The sequence below is a fragment of the Dipodomys merriami genome, unplaced genomic scaffold (assembly GCF_024711535.1).
Source record: "Dipodomys merriami isolate MVZ:Mamm:240054 unplaced genomic scaffold, mDipMer1.0.p SCAF_8, whole genome shotgun sequence".
NCBI classification, from domain to species: Eukaryota; Metazoa; Chordata; class Mammalia; order Rodentia; family Heteromyidae; genus Dipodomys; species Dipodomys merriami.
The window spans coordinates 48,119,987-48,144,549 of NW_027206401.1; the positions used below are offsets into that span (position 1 = coordinate 48,119,987).

At 41.9% G+C, this 24,563-nt stretch overlaps 1 protein-coding gene across 2 annotated transcripts in view; it reads left to right on the forward strand.

The window, feature by feature from the left end:
- The window catches only part of Ube2j1 (ubiquitin conjugating enzyme E2 J1), a 31,143-nt gene that overhangs the window by 1,645 nt on the left and 4,935 nt on the right, over window positions 1-24,563 (forward strand). For both annotated transcript variants that reach the window (XM_070010113.1, XM_070010114.1), the window contains exons 2-7: window positions 8,920-8,993; window positions 10,308-10,439; window positions 14,743-14,827; window positions 15,329-15,434; window positions 17,401-17,530; window positions 20,073-20,198. In XM_070010113.1, the coding sequence (XP_069866214.1) occupies window positions 8,920-8,993; window positions 10,308-10,439; window positions 14,743-14,827; window positions 15,329-15,434; window positions 17,401-17,530; window positions 20,073-20,198 (653 nt within the window). The remainder of the gene's footprint in view (window positions 1-8,919; window positions 8,994-10,307; window positions 10,440-14,742; window positions 14,828-15,328; window positions 15,435-17,400; window positions 17,531-20,072; window positions 20,199-24,563) is intronic.

Sequence of the window (24,563 nt, forward strand, 5' to 3'; positions counted from 1 at the left end):
AGCTTAATTCCCCCCCCCCCCCCCCCCCCCGCAGGTTTGATGGTGGAATGATTTAATCATTGGGATAATGCTGGTAGACTTAAAAGCCATGTATACAGTTGTGTGGTGATTCTTTCATTATATGGTTCCTTAGAACAGCTGACATTTAGTGGAATGTGTAGAGAATAATGTGACCTAATGTGCAGGATGAGTAGGGGTGAAGTTGGTCATTGTCAGAGTTCATTGCTCAGTTTGATAGGCTATCAGACTGAGATTTTGATGGCTAAAGTTCTAAATCCCACAGAATTTTGTACATTTCCAAAGTGTGTGACCTACTATCCACTAGTTGAGCTGTATCCAAAGTTGCATTCTCCTTTTGTTTTCATTTCCTCAAGATGGTGTTGCTATTTTTTTTTTTAACCAGTCCTGAGGCTTGAGCTCAGGGCCTGGGCACTGTCCCTGAGCCTCATTTGCTCAAAGCTAACACTCTATCACATGAGCCACAACACCATTTCTGGCTTTTTCTGTTTATGTGGTACTGAGGAATTGAACCCAGGACTTCAAGCATGCTAGGCAAGCACTCTACCACTAGGCCATGTTCCCAGCTGGTGTTCCTATTCTTAAAGCACTACTTGTGAAAATTATTTTTGTTATCGTGTGGATCATTTGGAGTTAATGGAGGTGAATTAGATGAGAGGTGGGAATTACTGAAAATAGAGGCAGGCATAATGAAAACGCTTCCTTTGGTTTATTCCTGGACCTTTGGTATTTTTAGAACAATGACTGTATGAAAGGAAGTGATTAGAAAACACCACACATCCGCTCCTGCTATCTGTTGTGGCATTTGTAGGTGTATGGAAGGGAAAAGTGAGTGAAATCAATACAGATGGCTGGTTAAAGGCCAGTGTACTAGAATGTAGACAGTATATTTGTTCTTTTTGAAGTGGGAAAACATGTCTTTATGGTTTTTTTTTTTTTTTCCTGGAATGGCCTTTTGTAGGGCCACCTTATAACCCCCTGACTGAACCTATCTCTGGTAGTCTCTGGATCAGTCTTTTCTGATCCATGCTTGGGTCTGGCCAAGATAATAGACTCTCAGAGTACAAAGTAGGGATCTTGTGTAAAAAGAACTTCCTTGGGTCAGGCTCTGGTGGCTCACACCTGTAATCCTAGCTACTTAGGAAGCTACCATCTGAGGATCAAGCTTGAAGCCAGCTTGGGCAGTGAAGTCCATGAGACCTAAAAAGCTGGAAGTGAAGCTATGGTTCAAGTGGTAAAGTGCTAGCCTTGAGCACAAAAGCTCAGGGACAGTGCCTGGGAACTCTCAGGTCTCAGGATAGCACATGTGTGCTGCTCCCCCTCCCCCATGCTTATGCACATACACATACACAAAGAGCCTCCTTGGGCTGGAGATATGGGTCAAACTGTAGAGCACCTGCCTGGTAAGTGGATGCCCAGAGCTCAAAACTCCAGTACTGCCAAGAGGAGGGAAAAAACCCTCTTCTGGCAGCCTTTCTAAGAAGGGTGCTAGGGGACATGTGCAGCAGGTGGTGGGGATATAAGGGACTGGGGCAAGGTCTTAAGCCTCCACAGAAACCCGGGAGTGGTTCTGTCCATACTGTGCTCTCAACTGCACCTTCATTCTTAGGCTTTGCTGACCAACTCAGACCTTTCTTCTCAACTGTAGATGCGTAGAACATACTGGCAACTCAGCATCTTTGCATAGATTTTCTATAGGTTGAAAAAGTCTCTTTGAGGTATAAAAAGCAGAGTCACTGGTTTTTCTTACCTCTCCCAAACTTGTACCTAACCCTAACATTCCTTAGCACTGAGATTGACAGCCCTCAGTGCCTATGGGAGTCTTAGCCCTCCCTTCAGCCTGGGGCCTGGAGCATGCCTGCCAGGCAGGCAAGCAAGCAATCTGCACTACATTCCCCAGTCGTAGAGTCTCTCCCCAGTACTGGAGCTTAAATTGGCCCCATGCTTGCTAGACTATACAGTTCTACCACTTGAACCATACCGCTAGCTCTTCATTCCTGGGTATTTTTCAGGTAGGATTTCTCATTGTACAACAATTCTCCTACCCATGTCTCCTGTGTAGCCAGGATCACAGGTGTTCTTCATCATGCCTGGCTTGTTTTATTGAGATAGGATCTTGCTAAAACTGGATGCTCAAATTGACATCAATTCACCCAATCTCTGCTCCCCGAGTTGCTGGGATTTCAGGCATGACCATGGCCCTTAGCACCTAGAATTATCTTTGATCTTAATCTACTCTTTTGTTCTAGGCTGTGAGACTTGTACACACTAACAGAGTCACGGTTGTCATCACCTGATCACAAAACAAAGCAAAAAACTTACTAGATCACTCCTTATATTGATTTTTTTTTCAGTAGTATCCTTATAGCTATGAATAAAGTTCTAAGTAACTGCCTAGCATGACTACGGGACTGTGCAGGTTGACCCCTGCCTTCCTCCTCCTCACCTCTCTTATGCTCCTTTGCATTCTCACCATTTTTCATGTTGCCACAACCACTCTCCAGATGGGGGACAGCTTTTCACTTCCAGCTCTGGTTCTTCTCTGCTTGGGATGTCTTCCATTTTAACCAGTTGAAACTCCTAGTAATTCTTCCTGCTTCTTTAAGGTCCAGCTTTGCCCAGCTCCCATAGGCAGACTGAGGTAATACTGATCCCAGATCAGCAAATCCACATTTGGTTGTAATTGTTTTTAGTCTTTTCTCTGCTATGAGCTTATTGAAGGCAGAAAGCAGGTCTTTGTCATTCTCTGTATTCACTATTCAGACCCTGTACAGACATTTGTTGAGTACAACCCTTTAGAGGGTCTCTGGGTAGAAACCTCAATCAATCCTTAAGCATTTGCTGTCGTGCCTTCATTATGGAAGAGGCAGTTTGGGGGGGAGGTATCCTTCATTTTTGGGTTCATAACCTCAATATGCCTGCCTCCTGAATTTCACACGTGCTCTGGGAACAAGCTATTTTGCCTTTCAAAAGAATCTGATGCTTGAGCGACAGGGCTTGCCTAAGATCCCTTAGTTTAAGCTCAGTGAGCTCACAGGCCCACCAAGCCTACAGCTTTGATCCAGTGTGACCCTGTGACCTCCTTAAGATGGGAGAATAAGAGCAGGCAAGCTAGTGCCGACCTGCCCTTCTCTGGCCTTTCTCATCCCACCACAGTTAGAAGGCTCTGGGAATAATCTTGCTGAGATGAGAGAACTAGAGTGAAAGAGCTTTCTCACCATGTAGAGTAGAGATGGGGGAGCAGGAGGAACAGACTGTGCTAAAGCTCTATTTGCTGGCAACATTTTGGCCCCTTACTATAACAGTTTATAGCAGTGCCTTTCTCCTCCAGAGTCAGGGGAGCATGACATAAGTACAACTATGCTGAAGCCTGATTTGAACCAGGGAAAGGATTTTCTTTTTGATATTGCTAGGGAGGGAACTCAGGTCCTATTAGGCAAATGCTCTACCACCAGCCTACATCTCCAGTCCTGTCCCAGCCCATTTTTAACCCTTGTAACTCATGACCTTGGGAAAAGGTAGGATGTGAAACGGAAAGAATTATTGACTCCCATCTGACTGGTGCAGGCACTGAGCTGTAAGCAGATTTGATAACTTGTTCATGGACTTGGAGCTACAAAAATATCAGGGCCCAATTTGTGTGTGTGTGCACGTGTGTGTGTGTGTGCTGGTCCTGGGGCTTGAACTCAGGGCCTAGACTCTGCCTCTGAGCTCAAAGCTAGTACTCTACCACTTGATCGATATCTCCACTTTTGGCTTTTTTGGTGGTTATTTGGAGATAAGAGTCTCACAGACTAAGCCAAAATTTTAATGCAGTTCTAAATCCAGGATCTCTGTTCTTGCTCACTCAGGCATTCATAATATGTTATTTCAAACAACAGTTTGAAAAAAAAATCTCACCTGGTTGTTGCTCTCTCATGGTATTTGCCTGTGTGATCTGAACTAATAAAATTAACACATTTAGTTGTAAATCCTGTTGTTGTAAGGTTATTCCTTAAAGCATTGGTATAGAAGTATTGCAGCAATTTTGTTTTGTTTTTTTTTGGGGCCCGGTCGTGGGGACTGAACTCTGGGCTTGGACACTGTCCCTAAGCTCTTCAGCTCAAGGTTAGCGCTCTACCACTTGAGCTACGTGCCACTTCCGGCTTTTTTCTTTTTGCTTATGTGGTGCTGAGGAATGGAACCAAGGGCCTCATGCATGCAAGGCAAACGCTCTACCACTGAGCCACCTTCCCAGCCCCATTGTAGCAATTTTGATTTCTTCATATATCTTTTGTAATAACTGGACATAACTCTTGGGCACTTACTTTCTTTTCTCCAATCCAACTGAGTGGGGAAGAGGCAGAGAACTTGACTTCTTCAGCTTACTTGTATTTAGGCAGGCCATGAGGAATGAAAGAAAAACTGTCTCTAGCATTTTTAATTGCTGACAACACCAAACTATTTAGCTTTAAACAATTTTATTTACCGTATAAACTAATTTAGAAGAATAAGATTTCTACTGGGCACCGGTGGCTCACGCCTGTAATCTACTCAGGAGGCTGAGATCTGAGGAGCCCTGTTCAAAGCCAGCCTGGGCAGAAAGTTCTTGAGACTTTTTTTTTTTTTTTTAATTTTTTTGGGGTCTGGTCGTGGGGCCTGAACTCTGGGCCTGGGCGCTGTCCCTCAGCTCTTCGGCTCAAGGCTAACGCTCTACCACTTGAGCCACAGCGCCACTTCCAGCGTTTTTTCTTTTTGCTTATGTGGTGCTGGGGAATCGAACCCAGGACCTCATGCATGCAAGACAAGCGCTCTACCACTGAGCCACCTTCTCAGCCCCGAGACTCTTATTTCCAATAAAAACCACTAGATAACCAGAAGTGGCACTGTGGCTCAAGCGGTAGAGCGCTCACCTTGAGCTGAAGAACGCAGGGACAGCACCCAAGCCCTGAGTTCAAGCCCCACAACAACAACAAAAAAAGAATAAGATTTCTGACAGGTGCTGGTGACTTACACCTGTAATTCTAGCTACTCAGGAGGCTGAGATCTGAGATTGAGGTTTGAAGCCAGCTTGGACTGCAAAGTTGAGACTTTTCTCCAATTCAGCACCCCCCCCCCAAAAAAAAACCCCAAAAAACAAAAACTGGAAGTAGAGCTATGGCTCAAGTGCTAGAGTCCTAGTATTAAACAAAAAATTTTGGGGACAGTACCCAGGCCCTGAGTTCAAACACCAGATCTACCACAAAAAGAATAAGCTTTCTATGTGGCTTTAAGCCAGGGATTTTCAGTCCTTGTTCTGTGGCCCCTTCAGGAATGTAATAGATAGGAAGAAAGGAAGATAACCCCAAAGCCCTTTACCCTTGCCTCTTCCACTAAAACAGGTCTTTATTTTGCATATTGGGGATTTTATTAAGTCTTTTTTTGGGGGGGGGAAAGAATTTTATCTTATGTTCTGTAAGCTTGAAAACCATTGTCTTAAATCAGATTCATAGAAGCAGACATGTTGGAAACTGTTCAGTTTAACTGAGGGGATTGCAAAGTCATTTCTTCCTGTTATTCAGCAGGAAAGAAAGATGCTAATAGGGAGCTAAGATGCACTTAATGAGGGGTAACAGTGTTGTGGTGGCATGCACCAAGGAACTCACCTAGCCCCTTGGGCAGTAGTTTCCCAACCCTGACTGAATTAGTTGGAGAGTATTCCTAGTCTTTATCCCTGCCCAAGACTCCTCTGACACTTTAGTCTGTCTATGTGGGAGTCTCTAGTCACTCCTGTGAAGCAAGACAAGGTGTCAAGCAGACTTTTTTGAGGAAGTTACTTAATGGCCTTAAATGTGGAGCCAGAGATGAGGGGGCTAGAGCAGCTTTTTGTCAGGGAGGGAACATTGTGTAGAAAGCCTGGACTAGAGGAAGGTGGAATGTGTCCAAAGAACTGAACAAAGCGTGGGGTCTACATAAGGTCTCAATATGTATCAAACTTTATTATTATTGACTTTCCCTTCTGACTAAGCTCCTTGATGACCCAAACTATATTTTGATTGTAGCTCTAGCACTTAGCAAGAACTTAAGAAAGATTTGATGATCAGGTGAACAATGTCTCTGCCCACAGGGCTTAGAGTAAGAGATGGAAAGGAAATAGAGTAGTGATTCAATAACTTTTTTTTTTTTTTTTTTTTGAGGCAAAATCTGGGTCTGTAGCCCAGGCTGGCTTTATACTCGTGATCTTCTTGCTTCAGCCTCCTGTATACTGGATTATATAGGTGTGCACCAATACTTAGCTAAGAGCCTAGAACCCTTGATTCTAGGGTTTTAAAAAAGCAATTCCAAACTGTTCTGGTTGAATATATGCGGGAATTGCTTTTCAGCTTCTCTCCTGAAAATATTTAATTTATCTCCATAGACTACATTTATTATTCTCTCTGCCTGTTCATATCCAACTGGATAATTACTTGTTTTTCTTGCAGTTGTCGGTAGCTAATACTGTCTGCTCTAAAGATAAGGTCCCTGAGCTCTTCAGCTCAAGGCGAGCACTCTACCACTTGAGCTACAGCACCACTTCTGGTTTTCTGAGTGGTTTATTGGAGATAAGAAGAGTCTCTCAGCCTTTCTTGCCCAGGCTGGCTTTGACCTGCAATCCTCAGATCTCAGCCTCCTGATTAGCTAGGATTACAGGCGTGAGCCACTGGCGCCCAGCTCAAGAGCCACTCTTTTTTTTTTTTTTAATTGTGAACATACTGTACAGAGAGGTTACAATTACATGGGCAAGATAGTGAGTACATTTCTTTTTTTTTTTTTTTTGGGTCCAGTCATGGGGCCTGAACTCTGGGCCTGGGCGCTGTCCCTCAGCTTTTCAGCTCAAGGCTAGCACTCTACCACTTGAGCCATAGCGCCACTTCCGGCTTTTTTCTTTTTGCTTATGTGGTGCTGAGGAATCGAACCCAGGGCCTCATGCATGCAAGGCAAGCGCTCTACCACTGAGCCACCTTCCCAGCCCCGTGAGTACATTTCTTAACAAGCATTGTAGCCTCCTCCTCATGAGCCACTCTTTTAGCACACACTGTACTAGTGGTTTCAAGCAAAGTTTGTTTTGTTTTTGGTACTGATACTATGGTTTGAACTTGGCCCTGCACACTGTCCCTGAGCTTCTTTTGCTCAAAGTTAACACTCTACCACTTTTGCCACAGCTCCATTTCTGGCTTTTTTTTTTAAAGATTTTTTGGAGATAAGAGTCTCATAGACTTTCCTGCCAGAGCTGGCTTTGAAACACGGTCCTCCAGATCTCAGCCTCCTGAGTAGCTAGGGTTACTTCCATGAGTCACACTGTGTACCTGGCTTTTAAGCAGTTTTAAGAAGTCTTATCTTCACAATCATCCTTCCTTCCTTCCTTCTTTCCTTCCTTCCTTTTCAGTTGTTTGTTGCTGTTGTTGGTCTTGGGGCTTGAACTCTGGGCCTGGGCCCTGTCTCTCAGCTCTTCAGCTTAAGGCTAGCGCTCTACCACTTGAGCCACAGCACCACTTCTGGTGGTTATCTGAGAAGTTTATTGGAGTTAAGAGTCTCACGGACTTTCCTACCCAGGGTGGCTTTGAACCACAATCCTCAGATCTCAGTCTTCTAAGTAGCTAGGATTACAGGCATGAGCCACTGGTGCGTGGCTATCTTCACATTTTCTTTTCTTTTTTTTGGGGGGGGGGGAGTCTGGTTGTGGGGCATGAACTCTGGGCCTGGGCACTGTCCTTCAGCTCTTCAGCTCAAGGCTAGCGCTCTACCACTTGAGCCACAGCGCCACTTCTGGCTTTTTTTCTTTTTGCTTATGTGGTGCTGAGGAAGCGAACCCAGGGCCTCATGCGTGCAAGGCAAGCACTCTACTACTGAGCCCTCTTCCCAGCCCAGTCTTCACATTTTCTTAGCAATGAAAGCTTGAAGTGATAGGAGTTGAAAGCCATTACAGAAGGAGAAAGGGTGTGGATCCAGGTAGTATTGGAGATTGTGCTAGGCCTCAGGTGCATTCTTGTAAAATCCATTTCTTTAAACCACACTTAACAGAAAAGGTGAAAGAGAGGAGAGAAGGGTATGCTTAACTGATTGGGTATAGATAGCAAATAAGATGGTTGAGTGCGTCATCCAGAGTTGACTTTTATTAGGGCAGTATGAGAGGGACTTCTAAGGGCAAGGATGTGCATAAAGAGGAAAGTAAATATATGAACAGGTGGGAGTCTGTGGGTTGGAGGTTTTAATTAAGTTGGGGAGAGTAATTTTGAAAAGAATTTAATGGCGCTGTGGAGATTGAGTGGAATCTGGGGACAGCCCATTAAGTTAATACAAGATAGTGGGTGGAAAGCCCCAAGCGGTTGAGGACATGTGGGTTTACTTCTGTGAGCAAGAGATCTAGAGAGGGCACATTTGTGGTAACACATTTAGACAAGGCAGAGTCAGACTGCCTGTGTTGGAACCCCAGCTCTGTCATATCCTAGCTGCGTGACCTTAAGCAATTTATGTAATCCCTTCACATCTCACATCCTTATCTGGAAAGTGGAGACAGAAGTAATTATAACCTTTAGTGTTTAGAGGATTAAATGAGTTAATGTTTGTAAAGCACTTTATATACTTCTTATGTGGTAGCATTTATCTAGGTACTTATTAAATAAAAGTTGACTTGCCTCTGTGTGTGTGTGTGTGTGTGTGCGTGTGTGTGTGTGTGTGTGTACACACATATCTTCAAAGTATGCTGTTCTTCTATGTCTGGCTACCATTTCTTTCACTTCACCCATTTACTATTGTTCCTCTACAATTAAAGCTTTATTGTATTATGCTTCGGTGAACTATAATTTCTCAGTGAAGTAGAAATTTTTTCATTAAGCCTGTAAGTCTGTGCTAACCTCTCAAAAAGTTTATTTAAAATATCTGTTTTATGAATTTTTATTTTAGCTGTTAAGCGTTTGATGAAAGAAGCGGCAGAATTGAAAGATCCAACAGATCATTACCACGCGCAGCCTTTAGAGGTTAGTTTTCAACTTCATTTCCTTCATCTGGATTTTAATACTTTAATATTTTAAACAAGTTCTTTAAAATCGCCTTTTCCTCACCCTGAGTCGTTACAGATATGTTTGATGTCATTTTTTGATCTATTCTAATTCCTCTAGTTCATGAATGGTTTATTAGCCTGTAGAGTCATATTTTAGACAGCACATTTCTGCCCTTGGTAAGTAGGTCTCAAGTAGGTGTTAAGGCCTGGGGGGGTGGAGGGGGTGCAAGAAAGAAGCCCAGGGCCCAAAGTTTGAAGGCTCAGTACCTTGAGATGTCTCTGTAGCTACTTTGCTCTTTAACATAAATATGTGTATCTCTCTTCAGTCTTCTCATATTTAAAAGGAGGATATTTACATCGGCTTCGCCAATTTTAATGCTTAATAGAGAGGACAAAAATGTAATATGGGGCTGGGAAGGTGGCTCAGTGACAGAGCCCTTGCCTTGCATGCCTGAGGCCCTGGGTTCGATTCCTCAGCACCACATAAGCAAAAAGAAAAAAGCCGGAAGTGGCACTGTGGCTCAAGTGGTAGAGCACTAGCCTTGAGCTGAAGAGCTGAGGGACAGCGCCCAGGCCCAGAGTTCAGGCCCCACAACCGGACCCCCCCCCCCCCAAAAAAAAAAGTAATAATGTATGCAAGAATTTTGCAAAGTACTTTGTAATTACATTATGACATTATTAATAGATTTATTAATATTAGTGATCATTTATAAATTAAGTTATAAGGGATATTTCTTAAAAAATTTTTTTGTACTGTTCCTGGGGCTTGAACTCAGGGCCTAGACCCTGTCCCTGAACTTTTTGCTCAAGGCTAATGCTCTACTACTTTGAGCTACAGTTCCACTTCTGGTTTGTTTTTTTTTTTTTTTTTTGGTGGTTAATTGGAGATAAAAGATAAAAGTCTCACAGACTTTCCTGCCTGGGCTGGCTTCAAACTGCAGTTCTCAGATCTCAGCCTGCTGAGTAGGTATGAGCCACCAGTGCCTGGCACCGCACTTCAGGTTTTTTTGAGTAGTTAATTGGAGATGAGTCTCATGGACTTTCCTGCCTGGGCTGGCTGTGCACTGCAATCCTCAGATCTCAGCCTCCTGTGTAGCTAGGATTACAGGAGTGAGCCTGGCTTGTCAGAAGTTTTTGTTTATTTTTGACAAATTTTGTGCATTAGAACTACCTTAGCAATAATATAAAACATTTGATTTTTCTTACCTGATATTTCTAATGTTCATGTTGATGAAAACGATCAAGTTTTTTAATATTGTTGATCCCCTTATGGATTGTTGTTTTCGTTTAGGACAACCTTTTTGAATGGCACTTCACAGTGAGAGGGCCCCCAGATTCTGATTTTGATGGAGGAGTTTATCATGGTCGAATAGTGCTGCCACCAGAGTATCCTATGAAGCCACCAAGCATTATTCTCCTAACGGTAAGAGTTCTTGGCTTTTTTGAAACATTTGTGGGTTAACCTTCTCTGAGGCTGCAAAATATAGCAGTCTTACTCTTTTCATAAGAAATAAAACATGGTTATAATTTTGCCTTTGGAATTCAAGCCCTGGATCTGCAGTATTTTCCTCTTAAAATAATTTCTAGGCAGCTAATGTGTCCAAAAAATACTGATGATAAATGTCATTGCATGGCTGATTGGATTCAGATGCGTTCATGTGTGCCAAGTACTTCATACTGTTAGTATGTGTCAGTCACATGAACTCCAACTCTCCTTTCTCATACTCTTTTCCTCCGTTTCCGTACCGTTACAAGGATGAACTCACAACTCATAAGCAATTAAAAGTATAGCTTTTAATTAATTTTTCTTGTAGCTTTTAGAATAGAGCTTGACACATTTTATTACTCTTATCTCAGAATTTCCATCTTTACACTTTTTATTTTCATATGAGCTATTGATTCAGTTTCTCTCATAGGCTTTTTTGTGCTAATTTCCTTTCATTTATGAGTATGTTTAATTCTTAATCTTAAAAAAAAACAACCACAAAACCTTTCTGCATCTGTTGCTGCTTTAAGCTGTTCCTGTTTTTTCCTTTGGTAATCTCCTAGCCATCCTTACTCTAGTGTAGACTGTAGGGGGTCTGGCTTCCATGTAGCTCTCTGCTGAGCCCTGCTTTCTCCCCTGTCTCAGCCACCATTTGACAAGGGCTACGACTCTTCAATCTTCATCTTGTCCTGAAGGTACCTGCTGTGTCAGGAGTCACTTTGTTTGTTTTTTGCTATATCATAGGAGAACCAATTGGTCTGGATAGGGGAGTTGGTGCATGGGGAAACTAATGTGTGGGTGTGGGGGAGGATAATTGGCAGTGGATCTTTACCAGTGAGTTCATAAATATTTCAACAGTTAATCAATTGTATGCTCATAGTTACCACACTGAAAACACTCTTGCCCTCCTCATTTTCAACGTTGCACCCTCTCTGGTCCACATCCTCTCATATGTATAGCTGTATAGGTGTGTTAGAGATGAAATTAGATTCTGCCCAAATGGAACCTATATTGTAATTTCAAGCTTCTTCCTTACCTTTTCCATAGTTGTAAATATTCTACCCGTTCAAAGTTTAGCTTTTTTTCTTTTTTGTCTTTTTCTTTTTTTTTTTTTTTTTTTTAGGTCCGGTTGTGGGGCCTGAACTCTGGGCCTGGGCGCTGTCCCTCAGCTCTTCAGCTCAAGGCTAGCGCTCTACCACTTGAGCCACAGCGCCACTTCCGGCTTTTTTCTTTTTGCTTATGTGGTGCTGAGGAATCGAACCCAGGGCCTCAGGCATGCAAGGCAAGCGCTCTACCACTGAGCCACCTTCCCAGCCCCTGTCTTTTTCTTTCCTTTTCTTTCTTTCTTTCTTTTTTTTTTTTTTTTGTATGTGCTGGTCCTGAGGCTTGAACACAGGACCTGGGTGATTTCCCTGAGCTTTTGTGTGCAAGGCTAGTACTTGAGCTATAGCTACAGCCACTTAAGCTAAGCTCCACTTCTGGCTTTTTGCTCATTAATTGGAGATAAGAGTCTTATGGACTTTCCTGACTGGGTTGGTTTTGAACTGCAATCCTTAGATCTCAGCCTCCTAAGTAGCTAGGATTACAGGGGTGAGCCACCAGCACCTGGCTATTTCCTCTTATTTCTATAACATGACTTCTGTGGTTGGTCACCTCTGTGAACAGAAGTCCTCAGAGTCAATTTATGTATATTTTTCTGACATCAGCACACTTAGATTTTTGCCTTCTGTTAGACATCATCAGATTTTCTATCAAGTCAGTGTCCATGTCCAAAACTGAAAATCATCTCTGGTCTTTGTTTTCATTGTTCCTATCTTATTTATTAAATTGTGTCATCCTTTTGAAAATTACTCATCTCAAAAAGTCTTTCTTGTTTGTGATCATTTGGGTAAATGCCTAAAAGTGGGATTGCTGGGTCATAGGCCAGCTCTGTGTGTAGTCTTTTGAGGAACCTACATACTGCTTTCCAAAGTGGTTGAACAAGTTTACATTCCCACCAACAATGCAGTAGGGTTCCCTTTTGTCCACATTCCTTCCGGCATCTGTTGTTATTAGATTTCTTGATTATAGTCATTTTAAGTAGGGTGAGGTAGAATCTCTATGTTGTTTTGATTTGCATTTCTTTTTTTTTTTTTTTTCTTTTGGGTCCGATTGTGGGGCCTGAACTCTGGGCCTGGGCGCTGTCCCTCAGCTCAAGGCTTGCACTCTACCACTTGAGCCACAGCACCACTTCCGGCTTTTTTCTTTTTGCTTATGTGGTGCTGAGGAATCGAACCCAGGGCCTCATGCATGCAAGGCAAGCGCTCTACCACTGAGCCACCTTCCCAGCCCCTGCATTTCTTTTATGGCTAGAGAAGTTGAGCATTTCTTCATGTGTCTATTGGCCATTCTTTTTTTTAAGGGGGGGGGGTCTGGTCCTGCGGCCTGAACTCTCGGCCTGGGCACTGACCCTTAGCTCTTCAGCTCAAGGCTAGCGCTCTACCACTTGAGCCACGTGCCACTGCTGGCTTTTTTCTTTTTGCTTATGTGGTGCTGAGGAATCGAACCCAGGGCCTCAGGCATGCAAGGCAAGCACTCTACCACTGAGCCACCTTCCCAGCCCTATTGGCCATTCTTATTTCCTCTTCAGAGAAGTCTCTCTTTAAGTCTTTAGTCCACTTCTTAATCGAGTGGTTGTTTCTTTGAAGATTATTGTTGGAGGATCAAGAGAATGTGATATATGTATATATGTATGTATATATACACACACACACACATACACACATATGCATACAATGGAATTCTATGTCTCCATCAGAAAGAATGACACTGACTCATTTGTTAGGAAATGGAAAGACTTGGAAAAAATTATTATGTGAAGTAAGCCAGATTCAAAGAAACATAGGTCTCATGGTTTCTCTTATCTGCAATAACTAGTATATGTCTAGGACAAGCAGAAGAGGCCAAAAGCTATGTACGTATGACCTTATAACATGATGCTAAGTGAAATGAACCCCAGATAGGGAGACAAGTGATTCTTCCTTTCTTTCTTCCTTTCTTTTCTTTCTTCCTTTCTTTTCTTTTCTTTCTTTCTTTCTTTCTTTCTTTCTTTCTTTCTTTCTTTCTTTCTTTCTTTCTTTCTTTCTTTCTTTCTTTCTTTCTTTCTTTCCTTCCTTCCTTCCTTCCTTTCTTCCTTTCTTTCCTTTTTTTTGGTGGGGGGGGTTGGTTGTGGGGCTTGAACTCTGGACCTGGGAACTGTTCTTCAGCTCTTTAGCTCTTCATCTCAAGGTGAGCACTCCAGCACTTGAGCCACAGAGCCACTTCCGGTTTTCTGGTGGTTTATTGGAGATAAGTCTCAGGGACTTTTACTGGCTGGCTTTGAACCATGATCCTCAGATGTCAGCCTCCTGAGTAGCTAGGATTTCAGGTGTGAACCACTGGTGCCTGGCTTCTTTTTCTTTTTAATGTACTTATAAGTACTATGTGATTTTTTTTTTTTATGTTTCTTTGTATGTTCTTCCCCCATGGTATAACCCCTGTTGTCACTATTTGATTCTCGTGTCCTGCATCTTGTGCGTACATTTTTCTAATTTGGGGAGGGGAAGGGAAATAACAAAATCCTGAAATAAGGATACAGGATGACCTATTGTAACAATAAGATGTACAAGACACTGTGTTGAAAATGAACTTTATAACTTTGTGGGGGAGGGGGCGAGGGAGGAGAGGAGTAGTAGAGGAAAAACAAAGGAGGGAGTAACAATGCTCGATAGGAAATGGACTCATTACCTTGCTTATGTAACTGTAACCCCTCTGTACAGTATCTTCACAATAAAAAAAAATATATTAAAAAAGTTTTTCTCTCCATGCCTTTCCTCACTAACCTACTAATTAGGTGATACTAAGTCCCTTAGGGTCTCCTACAGGTTCTGACCTCTTACAGGTGTTCTCATTAGAGTCCTTAACAGAGCCTAGCTCTGTAGTACACACTGGCAGGGCATCAGCAAATCTTTATATGTTATTGCTTAGATTCCAGTTATATATGTTTATTTCAAAAAGGTGCTAATACATCTCAAAATAGCTTTTTACTCATTTAGCATCCAGCAAATATTCTTTGGAATGTCTGTATGACAAAAAATTATGTGCTTCTTAAAGTTATATGCATTAAAATTTTATTCATATGTAACTACAAAATACATTTATATTTGGAAAGGATACCACATTAAACACACCTGTATAACTTTTTAAATATACTATTTCTAAGGCTAATGGACGATTTGAAGTGGGCAAGAAAATTTGTTTGAGCATCTCTGGACATCATCCTGAAACGTGGCAGCCTTCATGGAGCAGTGAGTGTTACTAGTGAATCAATCTCCTAACAGCATTCATTTATAATAATGAATTAATGTACTCATGAGGTTGAATCTATTTTATATTATTAAACCATAAAAACATTTTTCCATATCTAGATTTGTGTGGTATTTTAAATAATTCTCCCTACTTGTAACCTCTTCTGTGAAAGCCTGTAAGTCTCTCTCTCTCTCTCTCTCTTTCTTTTTTCTTATTTCAGTAAACCCAGTTCCTTTATTTATTTATTCATTTATTTATTTATTGCCAACCCTGGGGCTTGAACTCAGGGCCTGAACTTCTGAGCTTCTTTTGCTCAAGGCTAGCACTCTACCATTGAACTACAGTACCACTTGTGGCTTTTTCTGCTTATGTGGTACTAAGGATTCAAACCCAGGGCTTCATGTATGCTAGATGAGCACTCTATCACTAAGCCACATTCCCAGCCCCCTAATTTATTTTAAAAAGTAACTCAGTTTAATGTTTCCTTGTTTTGATTTCAGTAAGGACAGCATTACTAGCCATCATTGGGTTCATGCCAACAAAAGGAGAAGGAGCCATAGGCTCTCTAGATTACACACCAGAGGAAAGAAGAGCACTTGCCAAAAAGTAAGTGGTTCATTTTATTTTTCATTATCGTCCCAGTACCATTGTGGTTGTGATTAATGATGATTAGGAAACAAGCTGACTTTTTTTTTTTTTTTTGTCATGGGGCTTGCCCTCAAGTCATGGGCACTGCCCCCAAGCTCCTCCTTGCTCAAGGCTATTGCCCACCACTTGAGCCATAGTACCACTTCCAGCTTGTTCTGTGATTAATTGAAGATAAGTTTCATGGACTTAATTGCTTGGGCTAGATTTGAACCACGATCTTCAGATTCTAGCCTCCTGAGTAGCTAGGATTACAGGCATGACCCACCAGCACCTGGCTTCTGGCCTACTTTTTGAGTAACCCTGGCTACAGGCTCTGGTCTTATTATTGCAATGGCAGAAATCCAATTCTGATTTCTTTGGAGTGATCAGAATATAATCATTGATTTCATGTGTTTATTTTTGCCAGGGATCAATCCCAGGGCCTTTGCCCTTACTAAGCTAACATTCTACCACTGAATTATACTTCCAGGCCAGCTATCTCATTCTTTGAAAATAGTTGATAATATTCCACTGAGATATATTTATGCTTCTGTGGGAGATATATTCTCCTAGAAAACATTATCAGTCATTTGTTTCCATTTGGATTATATTACAGATAGAAAAGAATCAGAACAATTACTTTCTATATAGCTTTTTTTTTTTCTTCTTTTTTTTTTTTTTTTCTTGAGTCAGGTCATGGGGCCTGAACTCTGGGCCTGGCCGCTGTCCTTCAGCTCTTCAGCTCAAGGCTAGCGCTCTACCACTTGATCCACAGCGCCACTTCCGGCTTTTTCTTTTTGCTTATGTGGTGCTGAGGAATCGAACCCAGGGCCTCGGGCATGCAAGGCAAACGCGCTACCACTGAGCCACCTTGCCAGCCCCCTTATAGCTTTCTATGAGATTGAAACCTCCCTGAGGACTGATGGGGAATCCACTTTATCTGTCTTGGTATCTACATATATAGTTCATAGCAAGTACTGACTACATGCTCTGGAATAAAGTAAAGGGGATTTATGAACTTGTGATAGCCCAGTGGTAATGCTTTCTTTTTCTCAGATTAAAAATAAATTTTTTTTTGTCTACATAACTATGAGCAGTCTTTCAACGTAACCTTTCCTTTGAGTAGTGCTGAGATCTAATTCTTGACTTTGGTAATATTCCTGTACTGAAGTCTGCTTTCTGCCATATGTCAGAAGATAATGTTAATTAATTTTTAGAAAACATATTGTAGCACAACCCAGATTAGGCTCTCTACAATTGTTTGTTAAATCACATAGTTAGATTTTAGTGTCTGAAAGATGTAGAGGATAACCCTGACTTCAGAAAAGAACACCTGTAAATTACATTTTTAGTTGTTTTTTTCTCTATATGTTTCTGCTAAAAGGTAATTTATATTAACAAGCTTTAAGCAGTATATAATCTTAAGGACTGTTTCATAGACAGTTTATGTATTTTGACATTGAATAGACTTAAGGCTTATTTTTTTGAGAATTTATTGATACAATAGAATCTTAATCCTGGTTTTTTTTTTTTCCTTTTTTATACCATGCTATCTCATATTCTTATCTCAGAGCTATAGTGATTGATATGAAGGTGTTCAATGCTTTGTTGTTGTTTTTTGTTGTTGTGCTGGTCCTGGGGCTTGAACTCAGGGCTTGGGTGCTGTCCCTGAGCCTCTTGGTACTCAAGGCTAGCACTCTACCACTTGAGCCACAGCACTACTTCCCACCTTTTCTAAGTAGTTTATTGGAGATAAGACTCTCATGGACTTTCCTACCCAGGCTAGCTTCAAACTACAGTCCTTAGAGCTCAGCCTCCTAAGTAGCACCCAACCTCAGTGCTTTGCTTTTAAATTATTTTTAACTCCTTCAGTATTTGAGTGTGTCAGTAAGAGAGAATTCAACTTTTGTTTTAATATGAATTGAACAAAATTGTTTTTAACCAGATCACAAGATTTCTGCTGTGAAGGCTGTGGCTCTGCCATGAAGGATGTCCTTCTGCCTTTAAAGTCTGGAAGTGATTCAAGCCAGGCCGACAAGGAAGCCAAGGAGCTGGCTCGACAGATCAGTTTCAAGGTATATCAATTCCCAAAGAAATTCCAATGGTAGAGTGTTTTTGTTTACTGCTGAATTCAGGATAATAAGGAAAGTGTTAGCTGGGCACTAGCAGCTCAGGCCTATAATCCTAGCTACTCAGGAAGCTGAGATCTGAGTATTGAGGTTCAAAGCCATCCTGAGCAGACAAATTTGTGAGATTTTCATCTCCAATTAACTAGCCAAAAGCTGAAAGTGAAGTTGTGGCTCAAATAACAATCATGAATGAAAAAGCTGAGCAAGAGCACAAGGCCCAAATTTCAAGCCCTAGTAGTAGCACCAAGAAAACAAAATAACAAAAAGAACCAGACAAAGGAAAAGAAAGCAATATGGTTCTGTCGTAGTAAGGGTTTATACTTTGTTTTTTATTACAAAACTCGTAATTGGTATTTATAAAGGCTGCTCTGACACCTGCCTAAGAAGTACAATGTCCTGGGTTCAATCCCCAGTACCAAAAAGTAAAAGACAAAAAGTAGCTAAAAAAAGAAAAAATAAAACAGAAGGCTATAATTATAGCATAGCTGCTAAATCTAGGAGTCTGAAATACGATATCAGGGTGGAATCCCAACTTTACTCTTGTTGGTAGTACAATGTCAGATGTATTACTTAATCACCAGGAGCCATTTGCTTATGTGTACATGTCAGTGGTAGGTACCTTCCTGCAGGATTGTTGTGAGGAAAAGTAAATTAATACTTGTACTGAATTTTTTTTTTTTTTTTTTTTTTGGGTCCAGTCGTGGGGCCTGAACTCTGGGCCTGGGCGCTGTCCCTCAGCTCTTCAGCTCAAGGCTAGCATTCTACCACACAGCGCCACTTCCGGCTTTTTGCTTATGTGGTGCTGAGGAATCGAACCCAGGGCCTCAGGCATGCAAGGCAAGCGCTCTACCACTGAGCCACCTTCCCAGCCCGATACTTGTACTGAATGTTATACTTACAACTGCTCCAGTGCTTCATAAACTCTAGTTATTATCCACCATCAATAAAAGAAAGTGATTGTCATCATAATCCTACCCCTAAGAAATAGCTGCTGTTCATATTTTGTCATATCTCCCTTTGGTCCTTTTCCCATGCATGTTTTATCCAAAGGATAGGATTCATACAGTATTTTAGGACTTTTGAGTAGCCACACTCATTTCTGGAATTTAATGAGCACCACAAAAGAAAATGTTGCTGAGGCTGAGAAGGTGACTCAGTGGTAGAGTGCTTGCCTTGCATGTATGAGGCCCTGGGTTCGATTCCTCAGCACCACATAAGCAAAAAGAAAAAAGCTGTAAGTGGCGCTGTGGCTCAAGTGGTAGAGCGCTAGCCTTGAGCTGAAGAGCTGAGGGACAGCGCCCAGGCCGAGTTCAGGCCCCACGACCGGACCCCGCCCCCCCCCCCCCAAAAAAAAATGTTGCTGCATGAAGTAACATTTGCCTTCTCCCTCCCTTTTCTCCTTGTCTCTATACCCTGCCCTTTAGTCCAATTTTTTTTTTTTTTTTTTTTTTTTTGGTCGGTCATGGGGCTTGAACTCTGGGCTTGGGCACTGTCCCTGTGCTCTTCAGCTCAAGGTGAGCACTCTACCGCTTGAGCCACAGCGCCACTTCCAGTTTTCTAGTGGTTTTATTGGAGATAAGAGTCTCAAGGCCTTTGCTGCCCGGGCTGGCTTTGAACCATGATCTTCAGATCTCAGCCTCCTGAGTAGCTAGGGTTACAGGCGTGAGCCACCAGCACCCAACCTAAGTCCAGTTCTTGGGAGAAGCTTTCTCATGCCATTTATTGAAGTTAGGAGAGGGACTGTATATGTTGGTCCTAGGATTCCTGTTACACTTAAAATCTCTTCTCTGAAAGTATTTGGGCCAGATGTGTTTACATTAGATTTTTTCAGATTTTAGTAGATGACTTATATATGCCATACATTAAGTAACTGCAGTATGATCTTGGACAGCACCTCTAGGAATGGATAGTCAAAGCCATTACTATTTCCTCAGCAAACCCAGGACTATTTTCCCTAATGTGAGATAAAATGCCGCTAGCCTCATTTCAGTTTATGTCAGAAGTTCATTCTAAAAGTTACTCAAGGGCTGGGAATGTGGCTTAGTGGTAGAGTGCTTGCTTAGTATGCATGAATCCTTGGTTCAATTCCTCAGTACCACATAAGCAGAAAAAGCCAGAAGTGGTGCAGTGGCTCAAGTGGTAGAGTGCTAGCCTTAAACAAAAGAAACTCAGTGATAGTGCCCAGGCCCTGAGTTTAAGCCCTAGGACTGGGGAAAAAAAGTTACTCAAAAACTTTTGAGTACAGGGTACAATTGTAGATTGTGAAGTGTGGTGTTGATTTTTGTCCTTTGCCATTTAGCAGCAACTAAGAACAGGTTTGTCTTCTGCCTATTATAATATGTAGCAGTGTAGCAGGGAGTCAGACACAGGAGTGCTCATGATATTAAAGGAACAATTAAAACAACTCCAGGAGAGGGGATTTAGTAGGTTGGGTCGTTTTCTGTACATCTTCCTTGTAACATTACTCTTGGGTTTATCTTCTTTTTAGGCAGAAGTCAATTCATCTGGAAAGACTATTGCTGAGTCAGACTTAAGCAAAAACTCTTTTTCACTAAATGATTTACAAGATGATACACCTGCCACAACATTCCAGGGTGCTACAGCCAGCACATCGGTATGTGGCTTATCTTTATACATATTTATATCCATGTGGTTAGCATTATTTGGAATAGAGTAAGATCCCAGATCAAACATCTGAAAGTTTACATTCTCTTTATAAGTGGATTCTGGTTTAGTTATCCTTCTAATGAGTTATATTACCTTGATCAAATTACTCTCTGGAAGCTGGGCACTAATGACTCACACCTATAGTAATCCTAGCTGCTCAAGAGGCTGAGGTCTGAGGATTAACATTTGAAGCCAGACTGGGCAGGAGAGCCAATGAGACTCATCTCTAAGCACCAAAAACTGAAGTGGGGCTGTGGCTCAAGTGGTAGTGTGCCAGGCCCTGAGTTCAAAACCGGGCATACACATGCACAAAATTACTCTCTGGGTTTTTTCTTTTTCGTTAAGTGGGAATGGACTAAATGATTTTTAAGTCCTATTATCTCTTCACAACTCTATGAGTTCTCTAACAAAATTAGTTTCAATACAGTGCTAGACTCTAAATAAAAATATGTCAGCTCCTTTTATCTTTGACACGATAATGTTATGCTCCATCAAGGCATTAACTTGATAAATATCTAGAACCAAAACTTGCTCTATCCTCTATACTTGTACTAGCCATATGTCTATCTAAAGTCCAATTTACATTAATCAAAATTAAGTAAAATTTAAAAATCACTTGCATGTTATTAGTATAGTAGTATTTTCCATTTGATTTTTTGTTGTTGTTGTTGGTCGTGGGGCCTGAGCTCTGGGCCTGGGTGCTGTCCCTCAGCTCTTCAGCTCAGGCTAGCGCTCTACCATTTGAGCTACAGAGTCACTTCTGGCTTCTGCTTATGTGGTGCTGAGGAATCGAACCCAGGGCCTTATGCATACGAGGCAAGCACTCTACCACTGAGCCACCTTCCCAGCCCCTTTCCATTTGATTTTAATGTGCATAAAACTTAAAAAAAATTTTTTTCCAGTACTGGGTCTTGAACTCTGAGCCTGGCACTGTCCCTGAGCTTCTTTTTGCTCAAGGCTAGCACTCTACTACTTGAACCACAGCTCTACTTCCAGCTTTTTCTGTTTATGTGATACTGAGGAATTGAACTCAGGGCTTCATGCATGCTATGCAAACATTCTACCGTTAAATTTTTTTTCAAAGATATACACATAGATGTATATGTTTATATGTAAATATAATTGTAATCAATTTTGGCTAAATATGCATAAGCAACAAATTGTCTAAATTGAAAGTGGAGCTTTTAATTACACTTATAAATGAACTTTCTCAGTGTGATTATATAATGTAACTACTATGGAAGTAACTGAAACCTGGTTTTGGCTTAGGGTAGGTGATTTATGTGTAAATGTAATATAAATTCAGAGATATTATACATCAAATCCCAGATAAGCTACATTTTTTTTAGCATTGGTGGGAGTAAGGGATTGCCAAAGTCTAAATTCAGCAGATAACAACAGCAGGCCATCTGCTGGTCTTTAATGCTGAGTGGTTAGCCATGTAGAAATAGGAAAAATTCCTGATGGTACTTTTATAGTCTTGAGTCCATCAGATTTTCCCTTTCCAGGGATGGAAGTTCTGAATAAGTCATTGCATTTTATGTTATACAAGCAAACACAAAATTTCCTTACAAATGCTGTTGGTCTGAGTTGTTATTATAAATTGATATATGTTGCTAAGGACTTTATGACTATGAGTGTGTGTGTGTGTGTGTGTGTGTGTGTGTGTGTGTGTGTGTGTGTGTGTGTGTGTGTGTGTGAGTGTGTGTGTGTGTGTGTGTGTGTGTGTGTGTGTGTGTGTATACTAGTCCTGGAGCTTAACTCAGGGCTTATGCGCTGGCCCTGGGGCTTGAACTCATGGCCTGAGCTTTTATACTGAAGGCTAGTGTTCTACCACTTGAACAACAACTCCACTTCCAGCTTTTTTGGTTCTTTTTTTTTTTTTTTTTTGTCGGTTGTGGGGCTTGAACTCTGGGCCTGGGCGCTGTCCCTCAGCTCTTCAGCTCAAGGCGAGCGCTCTACCACTTGAGCTACAGCGCCACTTCCGGTTTTCTGGTGGTTTATTGGAGATAGGAGTCTCACAGTCTCTCCTGCCTGGGCTGGCTTTGAACCGCGATCCTCAGATCTCAGCCTCCTGAGTAGCTAGGATTACAGGCATGAGCCACCGGCGCCCGGCTTTTTTTGGTTCTTTATTGGAGATAAGAGTTTCATAGGGCTGGGAAGGTGGCTCAGTGGTAGAGCGCTTGCCTTGCATACATGAGGCCCTGGGTTCCATTCCTTAGTACCACATAAGCAAAAAGAAGAAAGCCGGAAGTGGAACTCTGGCTCAAGTAATAGAGCACTAGCCTTGAGCTGAAGAGCTGAGGGACAGCGCCCAGGCCCAGAGTTCAGGCCCCACGACTGGACTCCCCCTCCCCCCCCACCCCACCCCCACCCCCCACCCCCACCCCCCGCTCCCCAAAAAAAGTGTTTCATGGGTTTTTCCTGTCTGGGCTGGGTTTGAAATGTGATTTTCAGATCTCAGCCTCCTGAGTAGCTAGGATTATAGGCATCTGGTTACTATGACTATTTTAAATAAGAAAATTTTTAGAATTTCAAAATATCAAGGGGGGCTAAGTTTTAGGCAAATACCATCCAAAAGACATCTAAAACATGAGAACCTAATTAAGACATTATAGCTACATAGATTTTTTAGTAAGTGTGTGTATGAAAACATCTGTAGTCGGGCTAGGAAGGTGGCTCAGTGGTAGAGCGCTTGCCTTGCATGCATGAGGCCCTGTGTTCAATTCCTCAGCACCACATAAGCAAAAAAGAAAAAAACCGGAAGTGGCGCTGTGGCTCAAGTGGTAGAGCGCCAGCCTTGAGCTGAAGAGCTGAGGGACAATGTCCAGGCCCAGAGTTCAGGCCCCACGACCGGACTAAAAAAAAAAAAAAGGACTGTAGTTAATATTTTACCTATTTATCTGTTTATTCAATGGCCTGGATTCAATCCCTACCACCACATGGTGCTTAGGTGCTTATTTTGTTTTTGTGTGTGTGTGTGTTTTTTTTTGGCCAGGCCTGGGCTCTGTCCATGAGCTTCTTTCTGTTCAAGACTACTACTACTTGGGCTCTACTACTTTCTCAGTGTGACTATATAATGTAACTACTATGGAAGTAGTAGAATTTATATTACATTTACACATACTTGAGCTACATACACTACCACTTCTGGCTTTTTGTAAGTAGTTTATTGGAGATTAAGAGTTTCATGCCCCAGCTGGTTTTGAACCAAGATCCTCAGACCTCAGCCTCCTGAGTTGCTAGGATTACAGGTGTGAGCTACCAGCCCAGCTATTCTAAGGTGGTTTTTTTTTGAGACAAAGTCTGACTATGTAGCCCAGGCTGACCTTGAACTCTTTTTTTTTTTTTTTTACTTTGTCAGTTGTGGGGCTTGAAGTCTAGGCCTGGGCACTGTCCCTCAGCTCTTCAGCTCAAGGCTAGTGCTCTACTACTTGAGCCATAGCACCACTTCTGGCTTTTTCTGTTTATGTGGTGCTGAGGAATCAAACCTAGGGCCTCATGCATGCGAGGTAAGCACTCTACCACTGAGCCACCTTCCCAGCCCTGACCTTGAATTCTTGATCCTCTTGTTTCAGCCTTCTAAGGGCTAGAATTGTAGGCATACATTACCATTGTATTGATTGTTTTAAGTCAGTATTTTAAGTATTTTCTAAATATATTAATCATACAATAAAGGACCAAAAAACTGCCAAGTGAATTCATAAAAGCATTAATAATAATTAACATATAACAAGTAATTTTTATTTTAAGCACTTTATATCCTTATGCCAGTTTAATCCTCACAACAGGCAAATTGGATATTATCCTCCCTCACTGTACAGATGAGGGAGCTGAGACTTAGGTTAAATAAGTTGCTTAGGGTCACATGTACTTAGTGGCAAAGCCAGCCTGGTGATGATACAGGCTCCCTGCTTTGGTCAGGTTATGGGAGGATGTCTCCTGCTAGATAAGATGAATAAACATAGGCTGCAGTCTGAGCCATTTTTGTGCTGAATTCTGGATCAATATTATCATGATTTTCATAGTCCTTAAGAACTGGCTCCTTGGGCTGGGAAGGTGGCTCAGTGGTAGAGCGCTTGCCTTGCATGCATGAGGCCCTGGGTTCGATTCCTCAGCACCACATAAGCAAAAAGAAAAAAGCCAGAAGTGGCGCTGTGGCTCAAGTGGTAGAGCGCTAACCTTGAGCTGAAGAGCTGAGGGATAGCGCCCAGGCCCAGAGTTCAGGCCCCACGACCAGACCCAAAAAAAAAAAAAAAAGAACTGGCTCCTTTTAAAGCTTGGTTGGTTTATTGAATGCTTTTCTGTTCAT